Raw genomic sequence first — 12721 nt, 5'->3', positions numbered from 1 at the left:
GCTGGCATTTTAGCTGCATTTATAAGTCACTCTGGATAAAAGCATCTGCTAAACTAATAAATGTAACTGTATCTCGCCGTGAAACCCAATACTCGTTTTCATACTAATTTAGTGCACTGATTGCAAAAATAATGTCTGTTTTTGTCTCATCTCATGTTCACTTCTTTCTCACTAAATATGTGCATTTCACAACGTTTTGTCACATTTAATTTGATGCCTAATTCTGATTTCCACTTTTGGTTTCAAAACTATTAACATTTAATTGCTTTTTTATACATGCATTAAAGCTGTTACATATATATACATATATATATATCATATATATATATATATCTATTATATATAGGAGATATATAGACACACCACACACCAGACACCACACAAACACAGCACACATTTTATATCTTTTTGCAAAAATCTTTATCCTCATTTTTTCCATTAATGATACTTTTGATTTATCATGGAATTTTTTTAGGTACCTTTTAGGCCTTTTATGGCAAATCAGAGTGTATTTAGTTATATTCATTTTTTTATTATTAATATATTCTTTTCTTCTTCTCTTTTGGTGGGGGGGGGTTGCTGATTTGTGTTTATTAATTCAGAATAGTATTTATTTAATCTGCTATTGTTCAAATATTAGGTATTTAGGTATAAAAAATGCTTGGGAAAAAAAATCACCATTTAAAATCAAAATTTTTGAAAACAAAAATGTGCATTATCCATTCAACAATGTGTCAAAAATCAAAAAATCTATCTAATACTAAAATAATCTTATATATATATATCATATATATATATATATGATATATATATATATATAGTATATATATATATATATAATATATAATATATATATATATATATTATTTTATATTAGATAGATTGTCTGGTTTCTGATGTTTAGCAGCTGGTGCTGAGACTCATTTCATGACACATATTTTCATTTCATGACATATTTTCCTGGAATAGCACAGATAACAGATATCAGTGGAACGAGTGTGATGAGAAAGCACATCTGTTTCTGTAACACAACTAAACTCCCAGCGTGTGGGAGAACTTTGCAGAATATAGTCTACAGCACATTTAACAAGTTAACATGAGATATTAAAAGACAGCAATGTTAGTCAGTCTAGATATCGACTTTTCTTTGACCCAAATGAAGGTTTCATTCGTCTTAGGCATATCTAGTTTTAGTTAAAGGGCTAGTTCACCCCAAAAGACAACAGCACAAATTCTTGGAGGGGTCATTATTTTACTCAAACCTCACAGATTCATTTCGTCCAGACCCGGTGGCCTTTGGCTGTCATCGTTTCTGTTCTTGATCTTGCTGGTGTGAACACAAAGAAGATATTTTTTTAAAAAAATGGGCAATATTTTGATGAATGGCCTGATTACCAATATTCCTTCAAATTAGGGCTGCAACAAACGATTATATTGCTAATAGATTAATCTAATGATTATTAGAATGATGAATTGACTAATCATCAGTAGACTTTGATTATTCAGCTTTTGCAATTAGCAAAAATGTTAAGTTATACATATTCTAATAAATAAATAAAAGCTTTTGAAAATCATTTTATGTAATTACAATTAATTTATACAAATAAATATAATGAGTAGCATGTTTTTGTAGTGTGTAATTTTTTGATGGATTGATTGTCATGTTGTTGTGATTTGTGTTATGTTTTTTTGTTATTAGCACTATTTGATTGTCGTTTTTTTATTTTGTATGTTTTGCACAAATAAAACACCTCTCCCTATGCTAGTCATTAAGCTTTGCCGGTTTAAACACTCTGGAAGTCTTACAGTGCAAAAGTTTTGACACCCTCAATGAAAGTCTATGGGCTATGATAGTCATTAAGCTTTGCCGGCACCCTAGTCAGACCAGTCCTTGAGGTCCTGTGCCATATTTTGAGTTGAAGGTCTTTGAAATTTTTGGTGGAGGTTGTGTCTTGAAAAATTATTGTAGGAGGGAAGAGTAAGATTTTAGTATAAGGGGTGGATGATATTGTCTTTGTTGTATTTTGTGGTTGTAGGCACAGTCCAAAATTAGTCTCAGGGGGCGCTGTTGGCCTACGTGTATCACTAAGAGACTTGTGTTTCTGAATAAATAAAGCAGTATCAGTGTCATAAAATCATGATGTATAGCCCTTTGATGTAAGTATCATGAAGCTATAAGCTTCTATTGACAGCCCGAGAAACCTAGTGAGTTGTGATGGATCATCAGTTAAGCTTCCAGACCATATTTGCTACAACGACCCGTCCTGTAATTTTGCCTTAGTCAACGCTAGGAAGATTAATACCCTTCCTTCCAGAAGCACATCCACACAACGTCTTGGTCCCAGCTCTTGTTCTCTACCAACTGGACTAGATTGCAATGCTCTCCTGGGCCGGGCCTTCCTTGGGCATGTACTAATCACCTTCTTGCACTGATCCAGAATGCAGCAAGCGAGGGTTGTCTTCAATGCCAGCCGAAAAACAGCGCCATTTTTAACTCCTCTCCTTCATCAGGTTACACTGGCTACCAGTAGCCGCCGCATCAAATTCAAGGTACTGATGCTTGCCTACAAAACGACCACTGGCACGGCGCCAACTTACCTAAACTCACTAGTTCAATCTTATGCACCCCTCCAGAAGTTTGCGCGCCTGCAAGTGAACGACGCCTTTCAGGTTGCCATCCCAAAGAGGTTCAAAATCACTCTCACGGACTTTTTTCCTGGACTTGTCCCAGCTGGTGGAATGACCTTCCGATCTCAATTCGAACAGCTGAGTCTTTACTCATTTTCAAAACACATCTAAGGACTCATCTTTTTTGCCTGCACTTAACTAACTAATATTAGTACTTACCTTTTTTTCTTTTTTTCTTCTATCATATGCCAAAAAAAAAAAAAAAAAAAAAAAACCCTGGCTACGGTTCTGTACTAGACTAACTGAGACTCTGTCATAGCACTTGTATACCGTTGTTGTTTTCTCGCTGATCTGATTGTTTCTACTGTTCTCATTTGTAAGTCGCTTTGGATAAAAAGCGCCTGCTAAATGATTGACACTTGTAAATTAAATTATATATATATTAGAGGTTGTCAGATGATATCACTTATTATCATTATCCAAATAAAAGTTTGTTTACATAATATATGTATGTGTATAGGGTATATTTACTATGTATATATAAGTACACACACATAAATTATATATTTAGAAAATATTTACATGTATATACATTTATATATTTATATTCTTATATTTTATATTATATATAAATATATTTAACATATAAACATAACACATTACTCATAAATATATACATGCATGTGTTTGTATTTATATATACATAATAAAATACACAGTATACACACATTATGTGAACAATATTTATATATACATAATAAAATACACAGTATACACACATTATGTGAACAAAAGCTTTAATTTTGAATAATTATTTGACAGCACTTAATGTGTAATATGTTTGTTTTTTTAAACGAATTATGAGCTCTAAAAGATTTTCTGAATTTTTAAGGTTTTTAAGATTACCACCGCATCATTATTTTTTTGTTTTTTTGTTTTTTTTATGGGATTTTGAGGTTTTTATGATTTTTTGAGGAAATCTTTTAATGTACTGTCATTGTAAAAACAATCAACGTCATGTATTTTTATTAATTCTAACAATAAGTTTTTGTTAAAAGCTATCAAAATATCCGAAAATAATTTTTGTTGTTAAATATTCCCACATGAGAGACTGTGTTGTTTCCAAACAAAAGGAAATATATCATTATCGGCTATTGGCCAAAATGAGTTGAAAAATATCAGCATATCGGATATCGGCAAACATTCAGTACTGTGCATCCTTATTAAATAGTAGATCAAAGTGTTAGAGGAGTAAATCAGGCCTGAATGCTGTGTGTGGTGTGTGTTCCCTGGAGCAGCAGGTGAGAGGCTGCAACCTGTGGAGCTTAATATCTTGTCAGACCTCACCTCTGGAAGAGCGGCAAGTGTTTGCTGGGAGCCGTGAAGCCGCGCGTGCCGTGAACGTTCACCGCCGCCACGCGGAACTGATACCACCTGCTCGGCCGGACGTCGCTCAGCAGCGCACGCTCTACAGCAACCTGAGGGGCACAGGGGTCAGAGGTCACGGGGTCACAGGGTCACGTACAGGCGGCTCTGAATATGAGCCTGGAATCTGGTCTATTTTAAAACATGAAGGACTGGAGAGACATCTGAGCATCTGTTTATTTTAACTTGCTTCAACACTGCAAAAAACTATTTTTTAACTATGTATTTTGTGTCAGTGTTTTGTGATAGTGGTGTTAAGTATCTGTGTTATGTTTGTGGGGTTTGTTTGTAGCAATTGATGTTATTTAATTATGTTATGTATTTATTTTTGATTTTTATTTTTGATTGGTAAGAACTTCATTTGGACAACTTTAAAGGCGATTTTCTCAATATTTTGATTTTTTTTGCACCCTCAGATTCCAGATTTTGACTGGTTGTGTGGTCCAGGGTCACATCTTGTTTTCCAGTACAAATATTTAAACATCCTTAAATCAAGATACATTTAGCCTACTGGAGAAGAAAAATGACTTGTAGTTTTCTGAAAAATGTATTAAAATGTTTTTGATTTGTGTATTGTTTAAAAATGACTTGTAGTTTTCTGAAAGATGTATTAAAATCAACTGAGTTTTGAAAAAAAAAAAAAAAAAAAAACTATAATCTTAAGTAACTGTGTCTAATAATTTAAGAGTGTTTAGATATTTGAATTTGAAAACAAGACAAAAAATAAGGTAAGTCAGTATTTTTTGCAGTTAGGTTTTTTGAATCATGACTGTTTTTTGGTTAGTTTCCAGTTGTATGAATTTATTGTTTTGTGATGAATTTGGTAAGTAATTTTATTTTTTGGATTATGAATGAGAGGTTGGTAATTTAAAAAGTTGGAGAAAAAAAACTAAACTAAATTAGCAACTACGTAAATATAACACTAAAAATAAACTTTAAAAATTGAACATATATTTTCATTTAATCAGATATTTGCTTTGTTCAAGTTCCAAATAAAAAAAAGAAAATAATCCACTTGTTAATTTGTAAACTACTTAATTAACTGGATTAGGCCTAAATAGACCATCACATGATTATTTAAAATACACAATTTGATGCATAAACCTTTTGTGAACTTAATTATGAACTCAAAGGAGACTGAATGTCTTAAGTTATTTTGCCAAGACTAAATTACTGAGTAACAAAATAATTTTTTTACAGAAAAGTCAGCATTAAACTGAAGTTTTCTGTCTTTACTATTTTATTTGTTTATTTATTTATTGTTTGTTTTGTTTTTTGATTGAGCAGATGGAAAATATAAAAACCTTTCAAATTCAAAGTTTTAATAAAAACTATAATAGTGTACTAATGATACAAAAAAACAACACTGATCTAATAAATAACTAATAAATGTGTACACGTTTTTTTTTAATCTGGTCTATTGCTATCAAATGGATAATGTTTCTGAACGTTATTTGTCTTTTAACTGCCAGCTGGATTACTTAATTGCAAAATAATATGATCTTAAGTTAAACTAATTATTAGTCTCATGTCTCATTGTGTTTTTCTGAGCAAGAGTGTCATGATTTCAGAAAGCAAGCAGTTGCAGGTGAACGGCTGACCTGAGCGATGTCCTGCCACGGCGTAGCGTCGTCTTCGCTGGGATGGATGCCCAAGTTCCAGCGGCGCTGCAGCACGTAAAGCACCGGCTCCACCGAGACGTTAAAGCGGGACGACCAGCGAACCTCCAGCAGTCCTGACGCCTGCTCCACAAACAGCAGCTCCTTCCGCGGCTTCAGAGGAGATCCTGAGACGACAGAGGTGCTTTAATTACCCGTAACATCACCTCAAAACACCAGACTCTAGCGCTGAAATCTGCACAAATAAATAGGATTTTGGCGATGTTATTTGTTCTTTATAAATTTGATTTTATTTTGTTACTTGTTCTTTAGAAAGTTTCTCTAATTTCAATAATAATAACTTTTTATTTGTATTTTAGTTTTTAGTTTGTAATTGTGGTTAACTAAATCTAAAATATAAAAAAAATTTTGTTTTGTTTTAAAAGATAATTTAATTAAATAAAAATGATAATATTACAAAAATACATTTTATTTCAGCTAGTTGCCAAATCGAATTCTCCAATTTCTCTTTTTAGTTTAGTTTGATTTGATGCATTAAAATACAGTAACTAAAACTGAAATAAAATTGATAAGAACTATTTTCTCTTTTTAGTTTAGTTTGATTTGATGCATTAAAATACAGTAACTAAAACTGAAATAAAATTGATAAGAATTATAGAAAAATTTAATTATATTTAAATTTGAATATATTTGGATTGTTAAAAATTTGGATAATTAAATTTTTATAATATTATAAGTGTAATTAAAAACAAAATTACTAAAACTTTAAAATATAAAACTAATTAATGGGAGATAGGATGGGGGGGTGTGGGCAAAAAGAGGGAAGGAATAAACGGGGATAAAATGGAAAAAAGTGAAAACACAAAAAAAATTACCAAAACTTTAATGAAAATTATAATAGGAATTAAAAATATATATTTAAATTAATTAATTAATTATAAATATAAATTATTATTAATATTAATAAAAACTATATCAATGATACCTAAAATTCCATTAGATCTAATAACATAAGATATTCCCCTGAAAAAATAAATTACAAAGGATATACAAATGGTAACAAAAATTGTAAACAATGAGAATCCAATCTTTAATTTGTAAGGTTTTTCATTTGCTGGATTATTCTAAAAAGACATTTTCACATTGTTTGAATGAATGTGCAATAGTTAAAAACAACTATGCTAAATAACTCCTGATAAATAGTGATGTTAAATGTTTATGTGATGCTCTCACTGCAGCTACAGCAAAACATCTCAATCTGCCTCCACAATGGCAGTACAGCCAAAAACTTTCCATTGTAAAGCCCTCAAAGACAATCTGAAAATTCTTTCATATTGCAATAAATTAAAGATTTATGAAGTACAAAGCTTACGGAGTGGGAAAGAAGAGGAGAAAAGTTCTGCTCCGGTCTTTCCTCGATTCGTTACAGCTTGTGATGGAGCTAGCGCCGCTGATTGAAGAGCGACGTTGAAGGACTCAGAGACGTTCCAGATGCTTTCCACACGTCTCAGAGCCACTCTCACTGCTGACCAAAATAAAATGAATCAAAAATTTTAAAAACGATGCGTTTCCATCGGGAGAACTCTGAGCGCTCAAGAATGTGGGGGCTTCTATTTATATCATGTTATAATCATATATCAAGTTTTAGTCCTTGTTTTTGCTCAATTTCACAAACAAAACAGAGCTGAAAACAAATAAGCCACCGCAGAACTGTTGTACGATAAATAAACACAAGTGGTGATTTATTACTAACTACGAATCAAGCCTGTTTGAACAAATCGAGGGAGCCCCCCCCCCCTAGGGAGATGATGATTCAGTAGATCATTCATAACGAGAGTCAACTGCTTCATCTTGGATCAAATCAGCCATTTTTGAATGAATCAAGTGAGTCAAAGATTCAGTGGCTCATTCATAAGACAGCCACTTGCTTCATTTCAGAATGAATCAGCCGTTTGAACGCATTAAGCGAGTCAATGATTCAGTCATTTGTTCACAAAGACAGTCACTTATTCATAAGACAGCCACTTGCTTCATTTCAGAATGAATCGTGAGCCAATGATTTCATGAGACCTCATGGGGGGTGCGATGGGGGAAGAGGGTCGCGATGTCACTCGCTTTGTTTCTGAATGAAATCAGCTGTTTGAACAAATCAAGACGTGACGCCAATGATCTTCAGTGATTTCATTCAGAAAGACAGTCACACCCCTTTGTTTCTGAACCAATCAGCTGTTTTTGAAACAAATCATTGTGAGCCCATTGATTCAGTGATTCATCTCATAACGACAGTCACTTGCTTTGTTTCTGAATGAATCAGCTGTTTGTGACACAAATCAAGGTGCAGCTACATGATTCAGTTGACTTGCTTCATAAAAAAAGTCACTTTGCGTTGTCTCTGCAACGAATCAGCCGCTAAAACGAATCAAGTGAGCCAAACAATTAAGAAGCGACTCATTCATAAAGACAGTCACTTGCTTTGTTTCTAAATGAACCAGCCATTTAAATGAATTGGTTAAATGAATGATTAAAGACAGTCACCACGTCATTATAAACCTGATTTGTTGGTGATTTGCTGAATCAAAATATTTCTTTCTAAAGCTCTTCTTTGTTTGTAATGGTGCTATTTCAACGTTTTTTCTCCCCGCATTTAACACAGTTCAATGACTTCAAATGATAATTTGGGGTTACTTTCTCAACCTAAAATGACATGCGATTACTTTGCGATCCAATTACTTGGCCCCACAATTTTTGTTTTTTTTTTCCATATTAATCTGATTAAACATTTTCCGATCACTTGACATCAAATAAAGCGGGTAAAGCATCAGTGATTCCCAGCACACGAGCGGGTGTGGATGAAGAGTCTGAGGACTGAGATCCGTTCGTGTTAAACGATCAGTGACGGTGGGATCTGATGACAGCAGCGCGGCTGAAGGCCGATGAGGAGCAGCAGCTGTGTTGGATTGTGCTGTGGTTTCACAGCTCCAGCACGTGTGTGTCGTCTGTTCCAGTAAAATCCCACAGCGTTCCTGAACCAGCGCTGGAACTCACACACTCGCTCCAGAGCAGGAGCTGAAGATCCAGAAACCACACGAAGCTCCACGCAGCTCCAGAGTCCTCCAAACACAGCGGCTTTACTGCGGCGACAGTATCTCTGCAGCTCAGGTCATGGGTTCGATTCCCAGGGAATGCATTGACATATGAAATCTTTATATTTAACGCAACGTAGGTCGCTTTGGATAAAAAGAATCTGCTAAATGCATGAATGCAAATGTAAATGTAATGTGAAGATCTAGATATTTAAGTCAGTTTGTGGTGCAGTAACACTAAAATTATTTAAATAAAATGAATTAAACCCAATTAGTAATGAAACATTAAAAATTCAACTAAACGTAAATGAAAATTTTTATATTTTTAATTAGATTTTATTTTTATATTTTCAGTCTTAATTTTAATTTTTGGTAATTCTTTTGTAATGCCTTTATTGTATTAGAGTTATCTTTTAAAATATTACTAATTAGGTCTAATTTATTTTTTATTTCAGTTTTAGTTCAGCTTTTTATTTATTTTTAGTCAGTAATTTTAGTGCTTCATTTAATATTTTTATTTTATTTCAGTACACTAAATTAAATTGTTAAATAATTAAATATTTATATATTGTTTTATTTCAGCTTAGGTGTAACGCTAAATTAAATCATCACATGATTTACTTCATATGCCATTTTGTCCTCAAAATGAACTCATCAAGGATGATTTTAATACATTTATGCTTTTACATTTTCATTACATTTATGTATTTGACAGACACTTTTATCCAAAGTGACTTTTTAGTATTTTAATATTATTTATATACTATTATAGTTTTGATTATTATTCTGAAATAACTTTTTCTTGTGTGTTTTGTCTTTTTTATTAGCTTTTTTAATATTACTAATGAGGTTTAATTTATTTATATTTCAGTTTTAGTTTTTGTTTATTTAGCGTGAGTAATTGTAATGCTTCAACTTAAACTTCATTCAGTTCAAGTAAATTAAAATAAAACTGTAACACTAAATAAAATTGGCATGATTTGCATCACATGAAAACAGCAAAGAAGGATGATTGTTCTATATTTATAGATTTACATTAATGCATTTGGCAGATGCCTTTTATACAGTGTGGTTTAGAGTCAGTGTTATTTATATAATATTATAGTTTTTATTAGTTTTCCGAATTAGCTTTTATTTTGATACTTTCAATTTCATTTTAATATTTAATTTTTAATTTAATTAATTAACTAATTAATTATTTTTTTAGCAATGTTGTTTGTGTTTATGTTGTTTTTATTAGTTTTTAAATATTATTATTTAGGTTTAATTTATTATTTCAGTTTTATTTTTGCATATAATCTAATATTTATATTTCAGCTTCAATTAACAGTTGTCTTTAACAGTTTTAGTTTTAGTTAATGATAAAAACCCATGCATGCCTGCACATTATCCTTCATTTCCTGGGAATGGATCTAAAATGAAGCAAACTGCACAGAGAACATGCAAACAAAGATGTGAGAGCAGAAAATCCTGGGAATGGATCTAAAATGAAGCAAAATACAGCTACAAACTTCAGAAATCATGTGCTTCACAAACGTCCCGCTCTCGATGAGCTCCTGCTGAATTTCAATGAGCTCAAGAATGAAATCAAAAGACACAAACTCTGAAACACTGTTCTGGTTTCATACTTTAAACAGCATTATTAGTGACACAAAAATGCATTGCATATGTGGGTTGTTTTGTCATTACAGTAACACTTCACTTAAAGCCTTCATATATAATGCATTCCAAAAGTATTGATGAAGCATGATTATAACCTCAGTTATAATACATAATAATACTCATCTATTCATTGTTACACCTTCAGAAGGTAAACTGCATTAAAACACGACAAACAAACCTTTAAATAATATAATGCATCTTAACTTTGGTAACAATTAGTATGCATTACAATGTACCTCATGAATAATTTATAATGCATTATAAATAAAGGCTTCAGGTGATATTCTGAGCTGAATCGGGCTTCGTCTCTGGGTCAAGGAGAGAGACGAGGAGGTTACAGGAACATCTGAGAGCCATCGACAGAGCACGTTAATGGTTTCCAGCATCTTCTAACAGAGAGAAACAATTACGCTCCTGACACCAGCGACGGCTCTCTGATTGCCTTTGGATTTCAATAAAAGGCTTTACGGCTTTTTGCAAACCAGGGGGAAGCAGTAAATCAATACAGACTTTGGATTTGTAAAGCCTCCTTCACTCCACGCTTTCAGACCGCGCTTCTGTGTTACTGCAGCATTACTCACATACTACTACAGCTTTACTTTATATATGGAATTTGATTTTTAGATTTCCTGTTTTCACTTTAAATTTATTACATTTTTAGTATTTGTTTTGCAATTTATATTTTATATTTTTTTAATATTTACTGATTTTTAATGTTCCGATAGTTTTTGTTATTAGTTTTAGTTATTTTAGTACTTACAGTTTAGATTTTATTTATTTGTATTTATGTTTTTTTGTCATTTATATTTATAGTTTTTCATTTTTTCTATATATTTGTATTGATTTTTATTTATTACTTTTAATTATTTTAGTAGTTCAAGTAAAAAAAAACTAACTTTTTTTAAATGTTATTATGGTTATCCATACAAAAAAAATATTGTTAATGTTTTGAATTACATTTATGCAGTTGTCAAATGCTTTTATACAAAGTGACTCTTTAGTATTTAGTATCATTTTTATACTATTATAATTTTTATTAATATTGAATAATTTTACATTTTCAGTTTTCATTTCAATTTATTGCTGATGTTTTTTTAGTTATTTCCATTTAGTACACTCTAAAAAAAAACCGGGATATTTTTTAGTTTACTTTTTTAGTATTTTTAATGTATTTTTCTCGTTTTTGTTTTTTATTATAATACTTTTTATTATTATTTAGGTTTAATTTAATTTTCTTTCTTTTTTTCAGTTAGTAGTTTTATTGTTTCAACTTGAGCTTATTTTGCTTTCATCTAGTATTTACACAGATTTCAACGAACAGTTGTCTTTAATAGTTTAAGCTGATGATAATAACTCTGTGCATATAAAAACTATTTACATAAAACTTGAATAAGAAGAAAAATTTTGTAACCTTAAAACATCAAGTTTATAACTTTAAAAATTCTTAACCCAACCAGGACTTTTCTCTCTTTCTGACGATGTACATATCTGCATGACTTCCAAACAAAGTCAATGGGGACCAAAACAACGACATTAGACTTTCGTTGTCTGGACACAAAAAGCAGACATTTTCCCGTGGAATAAATGAAGCCACACAGGTTTGAAGGACATGAGGGTGAGTAAATGATGGCAGGCTGATGGTTAATGTGTGGCTGGTGAGGTTTGTACCTTTATAGGGGTTCTTGGGGATCTGGCAGGTGTGTCCGCATCCGTTCGGACAGCACTTCTTCAGCGCTGTGCACTCGGCGTCTGTTTTTGTGAGGTTTGTATCTTTGTAGTGGTTGCGGCGAAGCCACTCGCTCGCTCCGCAGCAGGACAGTCCCCCGGCTTCAGCATCTGGACGGAGCGCAGGAACTCACAGCTCGTCAAACACTCGTAGTGCTTCTTCGGGAACTGAGTCTGAAATCAGGAGCAAACGTGAGACACTGATATAAGCTGTTATAGGTTATGTGTGATTATTTTTTCTGTTTGTGTATATGAGTGAAAATAGTTCTGACAATTGTTGTCATTCAGGTCCCATGATGCCCTGCATGGCTCCAGACACTGAACGGAAAAAACAAAGATGAGAGAAGGGCGTCAGCTCGACGAATTGGAATTACAGGGGTTTGTAACAATTAATAAAATAATCAAAAGGGGGGAAAATAATAAAACAAAATAAACCACTTACTAATGATGAATTAAATCATAAAAATTTTAAATTAAACAATAAATAAAAGGTCTTCAGGGTTTTCCAAACTTGGAACTACAGGGGATTTATAACAATGAATTCAATAATAATAATAATAAAAAAAACAATAATTAAAA

General features: G+C 32.2%; 1 protein-coding gene across 1 annotated transcript in view; it reads right to left on the bottom strand.

Annotated features, from left to right (window-relative positions):
* The window catches only part of LOC109090048 (anosmin-1), a gene marked incomplete at its 5' end in the record, with an annotated part of 56419 nt that extends 44097 nt beyond the window's left edge, over window positions 1-12322 (bottom strand). Inside the window, 5 exon segments of the mRNA XM_042730449.1 lie at window positions 3976-3988; window positions 3990-4106; window positions 5655-5839; window positions 12086-12185; window positions 12188-12322. Coding sequence (XP_042586383.1) covers window positions 3976-3988; window positions 3990-4106; window positions 5655-5839; window positions 12086-12185; window positions 12188-12322 — 550 coding nt within the window.
* Between the last annotated feature and the right edge of the window lie 399 nt (window positions 12323-12721).

This window comes from Cyprinus carpio, chromosome B9 (genome assembly GCF_018340385.1).
Source record: "Cyprinus carpio isolate SPL01 chromosome B9, ASM1834038v1, whole genome shotgun sequence".
NCBI lineage: Eukaryota > Metazoa > Chordata > Actinopteri > Cypriniformes > Cyprinidae > Cyprinus > Cyprinus carpio.
This window is presented reverse-complemented; position numbering and strand designations above follow the sequence as displayed.